This window comes from Sabethes cyaneus, chromosome 2, assembly GCF_943734655.1.
Source record: "Sabethes cyaneus chromosome 2, idSabCyanKW18_F2, whole genome shotgun sequence".
Taxonomy (NCBI): domain Eukaryota; kingdom Metazoa; phylum Arthropoda; class Insecta; order Diptera; family Culicidae; genus Sabethes; species Sabethes cyaneus.
The window spans coordinates 62,406,506-62,427,563 of NC_071354.1; the positions used below are offsets into that span (position 1 = coordinate 62,406,506).

The window sequence follows — 21,058 nt, forward strand, 5'->3', positions numbered from 1 at the left end:
TTTGATATAGGGTATGTTACTGATTCGTCGTAATTGCCTATTCCCGTCCTACCGAACACAAATTATTAAAAATATCGGCGTTTTTTATGACACTCAATGCAAAATTAGTTATTCCCTAATATTTTAGTTTGTTTACTATCATACGCGATCAATCAAAGTGAGCTGAGATCTATTTAAATGCCATTTTTCATTAAAGAATTCCTAGCAGCCAAATTTCCTACGTTTTTTTCGCGCGACGAAGAAGAAAATGTCCACTAATCGTTTCAATTTCCGTCATTCATAAAATGAAAATAACTCACGCAACTCATTGTCATTATTCTGCAGCCGGGAAAACTTGCATGGCCTGCAGAAATTTTGCAGAATAACATTTGTCATGCCGTGCTACACAAACACATGCGCGCTAGCATCGTAAACATTGTTGTGATTTTTAGTTCGGACGATGAAAAATTTTGATGGACGGATTTTAAAATGGTACGACGAATTTAAGATATAAAATCAGTTGCGCAATTAGAATAAAATGCTTTAATAATCGCTTCTTAGTGAATTCAAGGGGCACAGATCGGAAGGTAAGTGTGTTTGAGTCAACTCAGCAGCAGAACTTTTGGAGTATTCATTAAATCCACCTAAGAAATGATGAAAATTAGAGTGGTTTTCCTTACTACGACGGGAATTAGAAATTACCACAGTTTTGATATTACTCCTGCTCGGGTTTGACGTCCCAAAAGCAAAAATATTTAGAACTGGTCGCAGCGCAAAATGTTCCCAATCAACAAGGAAAACAATGGCGGCGCATGACCGGTCATTAAAATACTGCTATCGTGAAGGATCAGATCCGGAGGACTTGACAAAGGGGGGAAGGGGGAGGTCTAAATAGATGAGAGGGGTTAAGAGCAGTTGGAATGGAATATTAAGAGTTAATTTGATTTTTCTACGAAACTACGAAAACTTTAAAAATAATTTGCAATGTTTTTTTCGTTTTTACTTGTCCTTGACTCTGTCGCGCTCCAACGTAAATCATTTTTTTATATTAAAGATGGAGGAGCGTTTGGTGAGCAAGAATGGTAGATTGGATGATATTGCGAAACTTTGATGTGGGGCCAAAAATATATTGCGTAGCTCACTTACTGAGTGGGACTCTAACCCACATTCTTTCGGTGTTTGCGTACGAATGGCTAAATTGGGATGATCGAAAACAAGATGTTAGATTATCTAATGTAGGGTGTCGTGATCTGATAGTTTAATAGTTAAAACATTTGGGCGCAAACCAAATGATTCCACTGCTCGACTGGATTACTCGACTCAACTGCTCGATCCGACTGCTCAAATGAACTGCTTGACTTAACTACTCAAATGAACGATTCGAATCGGTTGCCCGACTCAACTGCTCAACCCGATTGCTCGATTCAACTGCTCGACTAGACTGCTCGATTTGATTGCTCGACTCAACTGACAGTTTGATTCAACAGCTCGACTAGACTGCTCGACTTAGTCACTCAACCCAACTGCTCGACTCAACTGCTTGACTTAACTGTTTAATTTGACAGCTCGACTTAACTGCTCGATTCAACTGCACGACTGGACTACTCAACTGAACTGCTCTACTCAACTGTTCAACTTAACTGCTCGAACCACTTGATCCGACTACTTGACTAAACTGCTCGGTTCACCTGTCCAACTCAACTGCTCGACTTAACTGCTCGGCTGGACTGCTTGACCGAACAGCTTGATTTAACTGCTCGATTTGCCTGCTCGACTCAACTTCTTGACTTCTGTTTGAATCGACAGTTCGACTTAACTGCGCTATTCAACTGCTCGACAGGACTACCCAACTCAACTGCTCGACTGGACTACTTGAATCGACTGCTCGACTCAGCTGCCCAACTGGACTATTCGACTCAACTGTTCGAATAAATTGTTCGACTGGACTACTCGACTCAACTGCTCGAATAAACTGTTCGACTGGACTGCTCGACCCAACTGTTTGACTTAACCGCTTGACCCGACTGCTTGACTAAACCATTCGATTCGACTGCTCGACTAGACTACTTGATCCAAATGCTCGATTGCACTACTCGACTTAACCGCTCGACTGGACTGCTCGATTTAACTGCTCGACTTTACTTGACTACTCGATTCGACTGCTCGACTTGACCACTCGGTTCAACTGCTCGACCGGACTGCTTGACTGGCCAGCTTGATTTAACTGCTCGATTAGACTGCTCGATTTGACTGCTCGACTCAACTGTTCGATTCAACTGCTCGACTCGCCTGCTTGACTCGCTTGCTCGACTCACCTGCTCAACTCGATTGCTTGTCGCGATATATGGTCGGTGTTAAATCAAACCGGACCAAGTCGCAAAATTTAAAAAAATGAGTTAATGATAGCAAACGATCAACAACTTTTTAAGCAACATTTTACTCTAATCAGACTACATAAATGTAGCAAACAGCCAGAGATAGAAGATGATTTCGAATGCAGCAAACTTTGAATGCGTTTTTCTCGAAATCAGTATTTTGCCACTCGGTTCTGTCTGATTTATGAATCGGTTTGCGGCAGACAATACACGGTTCAGAGCCACTCACACTAAAGAGCCATATTGCCCGCCTATAGAATCAGCACAGTGGAGATAATGTTATTATTCAGTTAAATAAAATTCAATACGACCATAAAAACTATTTGTTTCAGTTTCCGGCTATGACTCTTTTATGTACAACATCTTACTTAGAGCTACATAATGCAATATAAGAACTCAAAGAACTAATACAAAGATTAAACATCTTCGCAAACGCTGGCCAATGAAATGTATCCGCAGTTTTCTGAACTCTGAACAGACATTTATATTTTCCGGATCGTAAGATTCGGGCTCATCTAGTATTAAATATGCGACCTAGCGACAAACGGTCTTCAGAGAATATATGTATTTTAGCACACTGAATAATTTGTAGAACACTCGAAAGCAATAAAAAAATCGTGTGCAAAGTTATTGAGCATAATTGACTTTAAAGTGCTCTTTTTTAACACATCATTATATTTCACAATCGGTAAGAGATAGATAGTTGCTACACTAAGCAAAGTTGCTTATTTTCGTATGTTCTGCAACCTTTTGGAAATTTTTATTTAATTACATATTTAAAAAAACAAAAGTTTGTATCACCCTTATACGGGTGAATTAACGGTCACCCTAATATTGCAGAAAGACGCGCTATATTGTATTATTAAACTTCTCCGCAGACACCACCCTTCAAAACTTACGCATTTTTTACCCAATTGATAATGTCCACACTTTTTCAAAACCGGACTACCGTAATAGAGCTGTGCTGTCTTCAGCAAAGTTGTTTAAAATAAGTTTTTGTGTAATTTGACCGAAAAAGCTGAAGTAAAATATTTTTATTCAGAAAATTAGTATGATTTTTTTAAATGAGGGCCAACCAACTAATCATTTATAAAAAATAGAACTAGTTGCAAACAACTTTGTTGAAGACAACGAAGCTCTATCTTTGATAATTTTGGTGAAGGTATAAGGGTGTAACTCAGGTTGCATCAGTTTTTATGACATTCCTAACTTGGCTTACAATCCTTGGCATAAGGCGATATTCATACGGGGATTAATAAAAAAGGGGGCGGCTCATACCATGGAGAGCGGGGATAAAATGAGAAAAAAGATGGTTTTCCATAGAGATTATGGTGCTGGGCAATGGTCTGGCAAGCTATTTGTGGTTGCATCGAAATGAATGTCAAGAGTGTTTACAAAAAAGACTTCTACCCATGATTCGTTGCCAGAAGGATCCTTTTGCCTTTTGGCCAATTTTAGCGTCTTGTTTGTTTGTTTGATTATAGTCACTTTAACAGCTTGGGTCATTCGTGACTTTTGCGGGGCCCCGAAATTGAACCCGGGTCCTCGGCGTGAGACGCGTGAAATCTATCCACTGCACCGGGATTGACCCCAATTTAGCTTCTTGTCATTACGCGAAATCAAAAGTAAAGTGGTATGAATGTCCGAGTTCTGGGCATTGACGAATCTTAGGAGACCTCTTTCTCTCTCCACCAGAAAAACATTCACCGATTTGAAAAGGACAAAAAAGTGTCAAAAATGGTCGCTAAGAAGTCTGTGCTGAATCACATGAAGAACTGTATTAGAAATGGCAATTTCGATATATAGACCAAAAATAGTGAGTTTTACGGCAACTCTCGATAACTGGACAAGTGTGATAACCTTACACCACTGCCAACTCATCTATTAGGTATTGCCTGATGCTTCCATGCTTTCTGGGACAGTCTTTATCCGCAAATGTACTTCTATAATATTCGATAATTTGAGCTAAAAAGATATTTTCTTACAGGACTATGGTGTAAGTAATACAATTAAATAAAATAGTCATCAAAAAGTTGAGTTGTTTTGCGTTTGTATTCGAGTTTTGTATGTAATAAAAATCCCGTTAAATCGCCTATCGGATTGGATTAGACGAAAGAAGTATCAGTTCTTAAGAAAACAAAATTAAATAGGATGGGTCTCAACAGAATGATTTCAATCTCAGCTTCATTTTTAATTCTCATTGCCAGTCCAAAAGTCATAAAAAGTTGATGGGGGAATTCATTGCAAATCTACTAATGATCCTTGGCTCATCGTATAGATGACTTTCGCACAAATAGCTTTCCCTCCCAGATGTTCTGCATGCATTGGTTTGCAGTACGGGATACGTACAACTAACCTAAAACAAATTACAAAACAACAAACCGATGAAGATGATGAATAGGGTTAACACATCACAGTGCAATATGCAAGCAAGCCAAGGCGAAATTTCGCCGAGAATTTCAAGTATTTAGAACTTTGAATACGCAGATTGCCGAATTCCAACCGCATGAGAGTGTGGTCTTTCAGCGCAGCAGCGTGCCGGCAGCAGCCGGCTGATAGATGGCGGCGACTGCAAAGTGCACAATATTACTAAAAATAGAAACTACTCGAGAAGCTGGCCGCATCGCTTTTATCTCGCTTCGAGAGGATTACGGCAGCGCAACGATTGCCCATCTCTCGGAAATGTTTGTTAACGAATGCTAACCCATTATATATTGGACAGGGGCTGATCATCGGGCATCAGGAAAATCATCATCACAGAGGCAATATGTTGAATTTATGAAAAAGGGAAAAGGTCTTCAAGGTAACAAGACTTCGCTCATGAACATCTATCTAGGTTCATGATAATTTAAATGAAAATGATTCTCCGTGATCAATCAAACTTCAAGAAGCAACGGGACCTTGTGGAAAACTATGCTTTCCTCGAAGAGGGTGCCAAAACTGGCATCCCTTACGACCTAAATAGCTACATTCAAAAATTATTCCTCGTATACATTCATCCTTACAATCAACAATTCAAATCTTTATCACAAAACGTCGTCAGTTCCGGAGCTCGGAGAAATGAAATTAAACCTCCCCGTAGGGAACATCGTATCCAGCTGCTTCATCAGGGAGCTTTGCCGGAAGCACATATCGCCGGCGTCGCTGCTACCGTCGACGACGGCACCATCGCAGCGAGGACGTGATTCGCTTCGTTACACACTTCGGTGCGCTCGCTGATCACACAGGATTGGAGAAAGCATGGTTTTTGAAGCATACGCGCGGCACGGTTTGGCACAATTTGGTGTCACATTTCAGACAGACAGCAGCAAAGCATCAAACAGCTAATTAGATTGAGCCTTCTGGAAATACCCCGTTTGAGATGCGTACGTGTTTTGTTCTGCTTCTAGAGAGAGAGACAGAGATAGAGCGCTTTGTTTGCCACACACGGAATGTCGACAGGAAATGTGATATCGGTTCAGAGCGCATGAAATAGACAGAAATTTTTGACGTTCACAGGGTGCAAAGATAAGTGCTTAAATTTGCTGTTCGGAAAAGGGTTTGATTTGATTTTTGTCTGGTAATTTTCTATTTTTAAGATAAGATCCAAACGGCCTATCTAGTTTTTAATCCTGCTCGAAGATTTTCAAACTACGTAAGCTTCCGCAATTCAAAAGCGATTAGCCTTTTCCCAACCATACTCGGGTTCAAAACAGAACTTCCAAAAATATCCCCCGTTCCAACCTGCGCGACCTAGTTGGCATTGAACATTCCATCCCCATGAAATTGCGCAATCGGACATGTCGAAGTAGTCGTCAGTCGCGGAAAAAACATTGTACACATTTCGTGGTCATTACAGAACCTAGAGCGAGTTCTTCGGCAAGGGGAAATCTGCCTGTTTTTTCCCTCTGTTTAATTCTCGCCACATTGAATGTCTTTAAACGCGAAGCTAGCAAGCAAATCCTGTACCAATAACAACTGTAGATAACTTGTCGTCATTGCTCGCTCAACCGGCTACATATTTGATTGACAGCTGCTGTCCGATATTTTTTTTTTCGTTGCGGTCACTATTTGGTCACACGTACAAACGTGACTGTAAATTTTCAGAGCTAAAATTTTTTGCGCATTCAGGAACGTTGCATTACAGTCATCGTCGGTTATTATTTTTCCGACGAAAATTATTGGCCTGTTCGTAAAAATAGAGGCATTCGCAAGGAATCACAGTAATAAAATTGTCATTCATGCCAAGTTTAGCTTTTTATAACTTTTTTGTGTGCAGAAAATTAAGAATTTAGAAGAATAACATCGAGCTCACAAAAGGAAATAACTTCCTCACCGTCAGTCGCAACGTAGGGAAATCAGAAAACTCCTGGGTCATTCGGGTGGGCCATATAGCAGTGAGTGGTACGGCGAAAACAAAAATTAATTTGTTCCGAACTGAACGGCTTCACCGGAGGCAGCATTTTTTTCATCTCCGCCTTGCCCCGCCAGCAAGGTTATTTTCAAGCTCCTGATTGCCGAGTTGTGCGGTACGGTGCGGTGCGATGCGGTGTAGAATTGAAATGTTCATCACCTACTTCAGCTGTTTCCTCGCATACCTACTCAAGATTGGCGTTCTCGTCGAGCGCAGCGGCCGGCGGCGGGGCACACTCCGAGTGGAATGCAAATGTAACAATAAATTTCCCACCCGATGAATGGACGCGCCAATTCTACCCATCTACAGTAGCAAATTAAGCCGCCAGTAGACGCAACAGCCAGCGGTTCTCCGGCTTCAGGGTGTTTCACTTTAGATCCGAGACGTGAGTTTATAGCGCTGGTAATTTTGGACACGAACAAAGCCAGCAGCGTGCGAAGTGTATGCCATGAGCATGGCGCGCTCGCCGGAAGTACTAATCTTGAATTTTATATTTAAAATTTAATTTCATTACTAGGTGATATTACTTCGAGTTTCACGTTCGAGAAAATTAAATTAAATATTAATGCTCAATTTCAAACAATAAGGAATACGATGTTTGAAAGGAACAAAACTATTTGTTATAGAAACTGACAGCTGAATTCCGCACGATAATGTTACTCCAATTTTGAGTTCCGATATCGACTACAGAGAACCGATGAATTATGGCTGAGAATGCATTGTATGTTCATGTTATTTATAGGACATTAATCTTCTCAATTCACAATGGGGAATAGAAATTTAATTCACTTCTCTTCTAAGCATTAAATATAACTCAGCACATTATTGTGTTATCTTACTGTTATCAATAAACTAAACGGCTGAAATCATCAATTCGATTGATTTTCTACTTTGAAGCAATCAATCGATATAGCCAATTATTTAACACTAAAGTACCCAGTTTAATCTCTCGAAGGACAGTTTCACATCTGACGAATTAAAATTCTGATGGTTTCAAAATTACCATTCAAATTTGGGCCAAACAGGATCACAGTTTCGTGAAATTATATATCATGTACCGAGTTGATAGACTCATGAACGAAAACAATGTGCAAAAAAAAAAAATCCAGGGAACTCCAAAGGAAATTTTTGGACTTTTTTCTGTTCTAGTCGTTACATGAAATTATTCGAACGTTCCTTCAAATGAATTATGAGACACGCGCAGCGTGGCATGTTGCACCGCCCTGTTGAAATAATAGCTCCTCAACATTAGTGGCAATTAGTTGTGGTACAAAAAAGTCGATGATCATGACACTGAAGCGGACACCATAAACTATTACGGTCGACTGGCATCTTTTTTAAAGAAAAATGGATTTATGGGTGGCCCATAAAATGTTGTTACAAATAATCTTCAACACTCACCAAAATTGTCTTGTGAAATTCTGAATTATTAGCAACTTTGTTTTGAACTCATTCAGCAAATATACGCTGCGGTTCTAGTTTTCGTTATTCTTGGCCCTGCTAGGGAGTTTTCGAATATATAGGTTGGATTTATATAAGAAGGTGCTTCTAGTTCTGAAAGTCGTTTCGTATGACACTTCAGCTTCGTTTGCTTTCGTACCTCGCTCGTTGCAAAAACAATCATTTTCTCGACGGCGGTTGTAATTGAAGGTTATTTTAAATTTTCTCAGCTGCACTTTTTTTGTAACATAAACTTGGGTATGAAATGGGGATAGCAAATGAGGAGCGTCCAATATAGCTCTAGCCATCCCAAGCCCCTACCTAGCGCCTCCACGTGGCCATATCTGGCAATGATCTATTGAGCAGCCAAGCTAGGAGGTGCGACGCTGGGTGGCCTCCTCCTACTGTCCAGTGAAAACTCTGACCGAAAAAAGTTTAAATAACGCTCATGGATACCAGACGAAAAAATTAAATTAATTATTAGAAGCACTTATGGAACCTCAAAGGACGCAAATCTATTCCATTCGAAGGACTACTGGTGAGATAGTTCTATTTTTGCCCATATATACCACATTTCATCCTAATATCATATTATCAATAGTATTATTAATCATCTATACCTATAAAAATAGATTTCTGTCTGTCTGTCTGCCCGTATGTTCCTTATAGAAACGAAAACTACTCAACCGATCGGCGTGAAAATATGCATATAGGGGTTTTTGGAGCCAGGGAAGGTTCTTATGATGGTTCGAGACCCATCCCTCACTATGAGGGGGGCTCCCATACAAATGAAACACAAATTTCTGCATAACTAGAGGACTAATCAAACAAATGGAACCTTATTTGGCATGTGGGTGTTTCTGGAGGCATGAATTTTTTCTATGATGAATTAGGACCCCTTACCTTTTTAGGAGGGGGGCCCCATACAAATGAAATACAAATTTCCTCATAACTCGAGAGCTAATCAAGCAAATGGAAACATATTTGGCATGTGGATGTTTTTGGAGACAAGATTCCTTTCTATGGTGAATTAAAACCTCTCCCCACTTTAGGAGGGGGGCTCCTATACAAATGAAATACAAATTTCCTCATAACTCAAGAACTAATTAATCAAATGGAACCTTATTTGGCACGGTCCCATGTAAACTACTTTATACTGATATTTAAGTGTATTGTTTATAAACATGCTAGTGTTCACTGTTTAGGTTTTTAGCCTAACTTTATGCCAGTAGCGTTTCTAGGGTTAACAAGGGGAGATATATGAAAGGGTGTATCCTAAGGGGGCATACCTATTTGATCATTTAACAAAAGTAACCATTACTTCGTTAGAGAAGCCGCGGCCGCAGAACATGTGGCCTATCCCACCCCTCTTCCCCTTCTTTAAACTGGCAGTTTATGCACGGTATAATATATTCGTCTTATATTAGCTCGAGGCCAACTGGGAGGCTGGTGTATACTGACGTATTTTTGTTGTGTATGTGAAATCCGCAAATTGAATCGATCATTATGGCTTGGCACAATCTCAACCCCGTGAAGCTCGAAAAGTACAAAGTTTCGAAAAATATTATTTTCGTAATCAAAACTTATCCAATGCATAATAACCTTTCAATACATTGTAAATCATTAATTTATATACCTTCAAGATAGGAAGTTGATGCGATTTCTTGTTTGTGTTGGTTTATGCGGGATATTTTTTACAAGCGTTATTTCCGCGTATTTTTGATCGCGAACTTTGAAACCTGTTTACGTAACGTAACTGTTTACGCTAAATAGTTTGCTAATATTATCTGCGTTTCATTCTAAGTTATGAATAAATATGCTATGTTCATCATCATTTTGAATTTAGGTCACCAGTTTCTATAGATATAATAAATTTTCAAAAATAAACATTTTTGATTTTTGGCACAATCTCACCCCCGTGGCATAATCTCATCCCGGATGGCGGCACTCCAGAACTAATTAATCAAATGGAACCATATTTAGCATGTGGGTGGTTTTGGAGGCATAAATTGTTTATATGATGAATTAGGACCCCTCTCCCTTTTTAGGAGGGGGGGGGGGCTCCCGTACAAATGAAATACAAATTTCCTCATAATTCGAGAACTAATCAAGCAAATGGAACAAAATTTGACATGCGGGTGTTTTTGGAGATAAGAAGGTTTTCTATGGTGAATTGAAACCTCTTCCCGCTTTAGGAGGGGGGGCTCCAATACAAATGAAATACAAATTTCTTCATAACTCGAGAACTAATTAATCAAATGGAACCAAATTTGGCATGTGGGGAGTTTTGGAGGCAGGATTTGGTTTTATGATGGTTTGAGACCCCTCACCCCTGTGGTAGGGGGATAACAACTCTCATACAAATAAAACAGAAATTTTTGCATAACTCAGAAACTAATCGAACTCGAGAAATTTTAGACTGTTTCATAAAACATTAGTCAATAACAAGGACACAGGCCGCGAGTGTTGCCGGCGACCTGCCGTCGGAGGCGCTGGCCACTGCGGAGGGGCAACCCCCCGTAGAGAACACCTCTATCTAGGTTTACTTTCCTTCAGTTGGATCACCCCTGCGAAATGGTACTTTCTACGAAAATATTTTCTGTGAAATGGTACATCCCGCCTAAGGTTTTTCGCGAAATGGTATTCTGCGAAACTCTATATTACGCGTTATGATCAACCGAGAATTGGTGTTCCGCAAAATGGTATTCGGCGAAATGGTTTGTAATAATGGCGAATATTTAAATGCTATCCGCTTTATTGCATCAGGCTAAGCAATGGGGGGAGTTGTTTTCTACTTTACTGTGAGAAAAATTTGTATATTAAAACACCCATGAACTCCTCAGAAACTTGCAAAACTCGAGATTGTGGCAAAGGTCATCCGAGAGTCACGATTTATGTACAACCCAGTTCAATTTGTGGTAATACGAAGTTTGTCGGGTCAGCTAGTGTCATACAAAAGATAATAAAAAATAGTCAAAATAAAGAAAACGAGAAGACATCTAGAGAAGGGACTGTGGGACAAAAGAGGGGAAGCTGACTAGGAGAGAAGAGACTTCGAAATGTCCATACGAAATGTCAAACATGTAAACATGTAACAAATTTTTACTTTAATCAGTTGAATGGTTGTCTCTAGAAAAAATCGTGTCTTTCAGGGCTCCCAACTATATATAACCCCATGATACCCTTTTTCAAAAATATCTTAACAAGCTGTCCATTAAAATATGAGATAAGAGCTAAATATGATAGCAAAAATATCAAACTTCTCGTTTTTTTGTTTGCTAAAGACACCCTGTTTCATTATATTTGTTCCAGATTTTTTTACATAAAATATCAAGAGATATATTTTTTTGGTTTTGAAATACATTGTTATTGAAAAATAAACTGCCGCTATACGCATAACATTCCCATTTTCTATGGAGTTTCCTGAATAAATGGGACTGTTATGCGAGTAGCGGCAGCAAAGTCGTGATAATGCAATTAAGACTTATGACGTTTTGCTTTCACCTGCAAGAAAACGGATTTTTTAGATTTTTCATAGCTTTAATAGTATAAAAATACATAGAGTAAGGAGGGGTGAAAGTGCGATGCGGGTAAAAGTGCGATTCAATGATTTATCGGTGCAGATTCCGAGTAAACTAACTACATTGGCATGGATGAGTGACTACTTTGACAGCTTGAATCTCACGTAAACTTGGGTTGCTTACGAAACATAGATGTTGCGTTATGTGCAAATGTTATTTTAGGACGGTTTTGATGTAATTTTTCGTTATACGGCAAATACGATATCAACAGGAGGATATTACTTGTTGAAAATTTATAGCAGCGTTTTACATCATTCACATATCTGTTTTGAAAATACGGTTAAAAGAATTTACAAAATATTTTTCGCTTTTCCGTAATTTAATCTAACCCCGTCAAGCGCTTAGCGGAGTAAAAGTGCGATTCACGGACGGAGCAAAAGTGCGATTCATGGACGAGGCAAAAATGTATAGCTAATTATATACAACTTTAGGCATTATACTACAGAAATAAATTACTAGAAATGAAAGATCTGCAGAAAACTGTGTGCTCTACAGATGTTGGCCGAAGGAAAACAAGTTTGGAAAAGTTTCGATCTGACGGAGGCTACAATACACCAGCGCAAAATAGAAAAGGTGCAAATTGAGAATATTCCTTACCAAAACATACCGCAGATTGGAGATAATATGGTTTTGTTAGCTACTGTTGTGCTAATTTCATGGATTCGAGCTTCACACTTTTGCCCCGCTAGTGGGGTAAAAGTGCGAATCGGCACTTCATTTGAAGAAGGAAGAATTTATTTTGCAAAACACTATTACCGCAGATGATTTATAGTTGTATGTAAAAACATTGAGTTACTGCATCACTATAAAATATATTATGTTGTTGTCCTTAATATCTCATGAAAATTGATGACAACTTCAAACATCGCACTTATGCCCCGCCCTACTCTATTACAGTAATATATACAGTTGTCGATATTGTTGGTAGTGCTGGAACTTTACCCGGACAACTTCCTAAGGTATTTAAAAAGAAATACTAAAAAACAAATAATACTTTGATAACTTTTTCACGTTGAAAGTTACCGAAATGCAATTTAAAAATATTTGCTTTATTTGACTAACAATTTTATAGAAGGCACGTGGAATGTAGGATTCTTGAAGAAAGATACAAGTAAACTTATGATAGAAGAATTTCCTACCGATAAGTAATGGCGATATACGACAGAAATTCAGTGTCTTACACACTCAAGGTAATTCACTTGAAATTACTTTTATGGGAAACAGTTACAACTTTTCTGAAGACACCAGGTGGAGCAACAACTCGGCTGTATTCAGTCACTGTCGAGTGTAACGAGATTCCGCAGTATAAGAGCCAGGCCATTTTTTCATAGAGCAGTTCTGACTCAGTCGATCTACTCGATGGAATCGTATCGAGATCGACTTTCCACAATACTATAATAGACAGTCGAGTGAAGTGGGTTTCATACTTCGACCTACATAGTAGGGCCCTCCTCCTCCTTCCTGCGCCACCTACTTCTTTCAACACTTTGGTACATACACTTTCATATTTGAGGATTTCCACCAAAATGTGCTAGCCATAATTGAACATATACAACAACATAAACATTTTGATTAACTCATTAAAATAATCTTTTGTATGGTGATCAATTTAGGCCCGTAATAAGACTATGTACCGGTCAGAGAATTGATGGATATTTTATTCCAATGCATAATCAGTTTTTATAATTATTGCAAAATAATATGCCACGAATAATGTTAAGAGACCAGCAATAAAAGCTTAATATATAACGAAACGTAAATTAAGCTTCAAAAAATGACTCGCTGACATAAAATATTACTTTAAAAGAAAAATAATAGTAAGAAAAAATGAACACACTACTACGCAAAAGGACTAAAAAGCAAACGGAAACACGCGAGAGCGAGCCAACATCCAAACAAGCGCAATAAAAAACGGCAAATCTCGACAATACGAACAAAAGTATGTCGGCCGACAGCAACAGCAGGCAGGGAGCAACATAACAGAACCGTAAACAAATAACTGAATGAACACACGAATGAATGAGTGGATGAAAACCATAAATCAATTGGACCCGATTGGACCTGTCGCGTTCAAATTTCACACACAGGCAAAGCATACATGCAAAGTTAGTTGTTCTGTTGCACACTAATTTGTATGAGAGGGGAAACAGCATATTTTTTTCGAAAACTACCAGATAGATGGCATCGCGAACCGGAGCATCATTTTCGATGCCACGGTCGTCGGTTCGGTCGGGATTTATGGTTCACTATAATGTACATCAAACTTGCACACGTGCAGGATCACACATAAATTACACACTCTCTCTCTCTCTTTCAAACACATACACATACACATACACGCACAAATGAGCAACCGATACTTGTTTTGTTTATTACAGTGTATTATTATTGCTTCGGGCGTAACGCTTTTCCCGTTTGACGTTCATTTTTACGCGCTGACACTTGGGATTTATTTGCGCGGTTTCTTGCACTGTGCCCTGATTCTGTCACCGAGTAGGTTTATCGGATTGCCACCATCGCGTTTCGTTGATCGAAGTCTTGGAAATATGTGTTGTATTCATTTGTATATTTATTATTTGCTTGTGTTTGTATATCACTACTGGCGTGAATTATTATACTGAGCTCTGAAAATGAGGCTTCCTAACGATCAGTATTTCATGCACTTTCCTCCTGCTGCTTTGCTGCTGATTGGATCTATTATTCGCGAATATTTTTTTCTTCCTACAGTATTGTGTATCGATGCCGGAAGCTTGCGGAATAGCTTCGGTTTTCGTTTATAGGATGAAAATGAATTCGATAAGAGTGGGTACTTTTAAATTGGAAGGTTGCTCTATCATTGATCAAACAATAGTATCGGCAAAATGTCAGTTACTATCCTTTCTTTTTTTTCAAATTAAGAAAAACGCTTCTGAAGGAAAGGTGTGAGTAAATAACAGAAAATTGAATGTAAAAGAGGTAATTCTTGCTATATCCTTTTTTTTAAAGAGGAAAAAACGTAAATCCTTACCCAATGTGTAGTCCCAACTGGAGTCCGTGTCGTTTTTGTAAACATTGAGTTTTTCTGGCTGTTGGTTGTTGGTTCATGATGATTTTTGGTTGGTGCATGATGACGGATTTTTTTAGATTTGTTGTTGTTGTTGTAGTCGAGAGAGAGGCGGGAATTAGAGAGAGATATTGTGTTGTAATTTGTTTGTTGTAGTGTTGTTGTAAAGTGGCAAACTTATTGTTAATTTTGGTTTCAGGTAAAACAGATGCAGAAATGATAGAAATAGAATAAAAACCAGACGACGATATGGCGAAAAGTATAAAGCAATATTTGAGGATGGGGGCGGCGGTGTGGGTAAATCGTTTTTCTAATAAATTTTGTCATCGGAAAACTCTAGTGTACAAAACTGATCTAGAACGAGGAAAAAATTTATTAGAAAACCAAAACCAAATTATTGCGGTGGAGAATATGTGAAGTTGATGAAAAAGGGGGAAACTGAACTGAATTTGTATAGAGAAATGCTACTGGCAGCGCACGGTATGCTGCTTACGCTATCTGCGAGCTTGATTGTGGTTTTTCTGAGTTTTTTTTTTTGATCGAGTGCAGATAGCGGAAACAGTGACTACCAGAGGGCTAATATGATGGAATTTACCTTGGCGTAATCGATCTTCAAAGTACAGCAGCCGGAATAGATGTCACATCCGTTCAGGGAATCGCGGGCTCTGGTGGCAGATTCGATGCTGTCAAATGTGCACGGTCCCAACGAAGGATCTTTGGTTAAGGAAAATCAAAATCATGATTGCTCAATTGATATGTATAAAATTTAGATTGCCCCCTATATTACTGCATGTCTGGAATATTTGAATTTTTTAACGGTAAACAATGGTAATAGTTAATAAAAAATGTTGATAAATCGTTTGTTTTAATGGTTTGATGAACTTTCCGTCCATCCATAGTAGTAGTCATAGTAAAATCCACATTTTTGCAGAGGTGGAAATAAACAACTATCATCTGAATTAAGGATCCAGTTTAACTGGTGCTATACTCTTTTCAGCTTGCTAACCTCTTGAGGGTTCCTCGAGGTTCCAGCTTGGGGTTTCACCTGTTTGTGTTGTTTACCATGATACTACTCTTGCTTCTTACATGTATTTGTTGCCTGGGGCAGACAGGCAGGTTTATACTTAGCATCTTATTGTGCTATAGAATGACTTTTAACAATGGGAATATGTATTTAATACCAAATGCCAATCGTCTCCATCTCGAATAAATAAATGTAGACGCATGGTTATGTATGGATCATTGGAACCAAATTGCGTGTTTATGAATTAGGGGTTCGGATTTCACAATTTTACCGAAAAGAGTCAGACATTTTGGGACATTTGAGGTTCTCGCTCTCCTTCATTCATTATAAAGAACAAGTATGGTTCCAAGATTGACACATTCAAAGTATCTTCATAACAGTGCTCTGCTTCGCGTTTCTGAGTATTGTTAGCAACCTATTCGCTAGAAAGTTTAATAATAAAAACATAGATTGTAGCCGGCTTCTCACCGAGTCTCAGAAGTCTAGATTAAAACACACCAGCACCTAAATTAAGAAAACATTTGCATGACCTTGCTAGAAAATTGCGCCGCTAATACCGCCGCAAATATGAAAGGTAAAATTAGTTTTCATTTGCCCCAGCATATTATCCGGCAAGTGGGAAGAGGGTAATAAAATTTTCTACGCTCTTTTTTGCTCATTGTTTGTTAGCTAGCGACTCCAAACGTGCGGAGGAAAATCCTGCATCTGCGGTGGAAGCAGTCCTAATCCTACCTATATTCCGCCGCGACTGACTGCTGCAATATGAACTTCTCGACTTTTACCACTGCTTACTGGTTGGCTGCATGCACTCATTGCCTTTCCACTACAGGTGGAGGAAAAACTTGAAAATTAGCTTTATGTACGCAAGTTTAATCTCTAATACCTGTATGTTTTCGAGGTTTAGCAGGACGACAGCTTGGACTAATTAGCTGCTAAGCAGCTTGGTTTTGCTAAATGTAAAGTTTATATCTTCTAATTTAGTGCAATTGGCAAAACTCTGCACGTTTATTAGAAGCGATAAGAATGCTAGCTAATGTTTGTGTTTTTTAAAGCTAAGACTTTAATTCACTTCCTTTATTTGCATAATATGCAGAATTCTGTTCTGCTGATTCGCATTTGACATTGGAGCTAAATTAACAAAAAAATTACATTAATGAATCCTTTTCATGACGACAGTCAAATTCTCCAAACTATACGATGGCAGTCGGATTTTACGTGACACAAGCAGAAATTATGAGTTCAAGCTCAGCAGATTTGTTTTCTCCAAAAACAGCGGGCCCACGGGTTGCCTGCCAAAAACAATTTAGTCAGTAGTAAAAGTCCTTTCCTCGCCTGTTTACTAGCGGACTTGTAGTGTAAGCATCCGATCCGTTTATATGTACCTATATTTAAAGCGTGTCGCCATAGAAGCCATTTCACGTCCATCACTCGAACTGCGCTGCACTGAGAGGAGGTTGGATCAAACCAACATTTGGGAGTAGGTACAGTTTTGCCGTAGCACTGCCACGTAGGCATAAGTAGTGCCACCATCAGCGAATAATCCGTTTTCTCAGATTTTCTTGTCGCCACTTCCTGTGCCGCCACTCCGTGACGGTGCGGTGGTAATGGTAGTACGAAACACGGGTACGAGAATTTTACGAGGCTCTAAATCATTCCCAATACAAACCCCGGGCATTCGCAGTTAATATTTTTTGACGTTGAGAACTGCTACCGATCTAGAGATGAAATGAAGGTGGAGCATAGAAAGTAAAAATGTATGCTGCAGGCAGGCACGCTGGCAGGCAGTCCAGCCAGCTGTTCATTGGTTTTCGGCTTTTAATGATCATCCGAGTGAGTGACGGAATAAACTGCAATTTGTTGACTCAACCCACACCCGTCCGTCGTCCGAGAGGTCATTAAAATCCAGCAGGGGTGGCAGAATGGCTGCGAGGGGGAAACAAGAACTGTAACATTTTTTGGGGGGTTCTTGCAACATTAATGTTTTTCTTCGAATTTGGGTGGGAGAAAGAAGAGGCAGCGGAGTTATTTCATCTCCGAATGGTGACACCAAAAGAAATGACATTTTCAGTAAATATCAATATTTGTCGAAGAATTGTACATAAAATGTTATAGTTCCAAAATGATCACTGGCGTGCCCAGACTGGGGCACACTGGGACACGTGCCTCATCTTTTCTATAAAGTTTAACATAAAACAATATAATTTCTGTTACCCAGAGGTCGGCAGTTTTTAATTTAATGTGCTATTATTGCGTAAAAGTAGTTCTAGTTTAAAGTCTAATTTCAAGACCAACAATAAATTAAATTTCAAGTTTAGTTTCAAGCCTAATTTAAACTTAATTTCCAGTCCAAATTTAATTCTAATTTCATTTCCAATTTCAACACTGATTCCAAGTCCAGTTTAAGGTCTAATTTTAAATTTAATTCCAAATAAAACTTAGAGTGCAATTTGATCCAATTTATATCCAATTTCAAGTCCAATTTTAACGATAGATTTAGAGGAATTCCGTCTCTTGCTGCTCCTGGAGAAGAAAACGAAAAAGAGTACGGGGGAAAACGTAACGAAAACTGAACAAACGGGATAAAAAGCGAAGAGAAGCGTGAGAAGGAAAAAGATGCAAATCTGGTATGAAAATAAACGAAAAAAAAATCGTGACACGATAGGAGGAAAACCGCACCGTAAAACGAGAAAAAAAGTGGAAAAGAAATCGAAAAAAATGGGAATCAAGGCAAAAAAAGAGGAAACAGAAAAAAATATAACGGAAATTGAAGATAAACTGGACAGAAAAGGAGAAAAAACAGAACAAAAAAAAACGAAAAAACGAGATAGAAAAAGAGGAATAGAAAGGGGGAAAATAAGGGAGAAGTAAAATTGAGAAACGAGAACAGAAAACGAGGATTATGGCTCTCTATTTGGCTGGAAATGGAAGACAAACGGGATAAAACGAAAAACATCGTGACGAAAAAGGAAAAGTAGGGTATAATAAGAAGAAAATTGGAGCAAACGAAAACAAAAAAATTCAGGCTGAATAAGATGAAAAATGGGAAGAAAGACGAAACAGAAAAAGAAGAAACGTGACAGAAAAGGTGGAATAGCAGGAAAAAATAAGAGGAAAAACGGTAAACCGAACTGAAAACAAAAGGGAAATGAACTATCCACCTTAGGTACAACCCTCGGAAAATATTAGCATGCTTTTGGCAACTCTGCTCACGTCAAGTTGTAATTTCCACTCTTAATTGTTGTTGTAAAACTGTCAAGTGTACGAGAGCAGAGCTGCCAAAAGCGTTTAAATATTTCCAAATGGTTGTACCCACCAGCCGCCAATAGGAGCACGAAAAGGTGGATAGCGAGAAAGAAAATAGACTACCGATAGAAGAAAACAGCAAAAAGAGGTCCGACAGTACATAAAAGGCAAAAAATGGGAATGGAATAAGAAAATGGAACAGCAAAAAAGAGTAAAAACAGGCAAATGGACTAAAGAAAGAGGCAACCAAAGAAAACTAGGAAGAGAAAAGAAGAAAAATATGAGAAAAGAAAGGCAAACTAAAAACGAAACAAGGAAAATGAGAAAAAAAATCAGAACAAACTGGACAGAAAAGGTAAAAAAAGGAAAAAAAAGAAAAAAACAAGGAAGAAAAAGAAAGGAATACTAAGAGAAGACAAACGAAATAAAATGAAAAACAAAGTGATGAAAAGGAGAAATAGAGTATAATAAGAAAAATGAAACAAACGAAAACAAAAAAACGACCGAAAAAGATAAAGAGACTTGGAAATGGAAGAACAAAGGCGAAAAAAGAAACAAAAAAGAGAAAAAACCAAAAGGAAAACCAGTACTAAAAAGGTGAAAAGAGAAAAAAGGAAAAACTACAGAGAAAAAGAGAGAAAACGACACACACAAAGGAAAGACGGGACAGAAAAAGAAAAAATCGTTACAGAAAATATGGAAAAAAACGGGGAAAAAATATAAGGGAAAATGAGAAGCGCAAACGGAACTGAAAAAGAGAAACCAAAAAGGAAAAGAAATAAAGCAAAAAAGAAAACAGAAACCCGACAGACGAAACGAGGAAAACAGGAAAAAGAGGTTCAACGGGATATGAAAAGAAAAGTTGATACCAATGGGAATGGAACAGGAAAATGCGACAGGAAAATAAAAGAAAAACAGAATAAAATATATCAAAAACGAGGCGAAAGAGGAAACTAAAAAAGAGGAATAGAAAAGGAGAAAATACGGGAGCAGGAAAGTTGAGAAGACGGAAGACAACTGAAATAAAACGAAAAACTGGAGGATAAACAGCAGGAAGGAAAAACGGAATACAAAAAAGGAGTAGAAAAGGAGGAAGAGTACTCGGTGTCCGAGGAATTGGAGAGCGGTAACCCTCAACCGAGTTACACATGGAGAATCTATGTTCAAAAGGCTTTGTCTTAGGACGGCAAGCCACCTAAATGAAAATGATGAAGAAAAGAAGGAAACTCTCCATTTGTAAAACGGAAGACAAACGGAGTAAAACGAAAAATAGAACGTGATAGAAAAAGAAGAAAAGTAAAATATAATAAAGGAAAAATTGAACAAACAACAAAAAATTAAAAGAAAAAACCGGGAAAGAGGAAAACCGGGTTTGAAAATGGAAGAAAAATGGAACAAAAAAAGAGAAAAAGGAAAGCTGGATATCGTACAAAGGGGAAACAACGGACAGAAAAAAGAAAAAATAAGAAAACGAGAGAAAGACAAACCGAGGGAAGACGGGACAGAAAAACAATAAAAAAACGCAACAAAAAAGGCGAGAAAACAGAAAAAAATAAGAGGCTGTGTTGTTTTCCAGAAAACCGATCAAAGAAATGAGGAAAACAGGAAACGATCCATCGGAGTTATAAAGGAAAATGATGGGAGAAAATGGGAACAGGAAATGGGATGGAAAAATGTGACAGATAAAGAAGAATAGAAAAACACGAAAAATGGACCAAAGAAAGAGACAAAATTGGAGAAAAATAGACGATAAACAAGAATCGAAAAAGAAAACCCGTAGAGCAAATGGAAAGAAGAAGACAAAACAGAATAAATTGGACATAGGAAAAAACGGGGGATTTAACAGAAAAAAATGGAACAAGCGAAGACTAAAAACAAGAAGTATCACTGAAGTTTTAGGAGCGTCTTAGTAGAATACTAAGTTTTCTTTTTATTCAATTTTCAAGAATTATCAAAAAAGACGAAGACTGAAAACGCAAA

The 21,058-nt window shown here is 38.4% G+C and overlaps 1 protein-coding gene across 1 annotated transcript in view; it reads right to left on the reverse strand.

Annotated features, from left to right (window-relative positions):
- The window catches only part of LOC128738119 (heterogeneous nuclear ribonucleoprotein L), a 456,878-nt gene that overhangs the window by 104,245 nt on the left and 331,575 nt on the right, over window positions 1-21,058 (reverse strand). The window contains exons 4-5 of the mRNA XM_053832989.1: window positions 15,407-15,503; window positions 14,776-14,833 (exon numbers count right to left, since the gene is read on the reverse strand). Of these exons, the coding sequence (XP_053688964.1) occupies window positions 14,776-14,833; window positions 15,407-15,503 (155 nt within the window). The remainder of the gene's footprint in view (window positions 1-14,775; window positions 14,834-15,406; window positions 15,504-21,058) is intronic.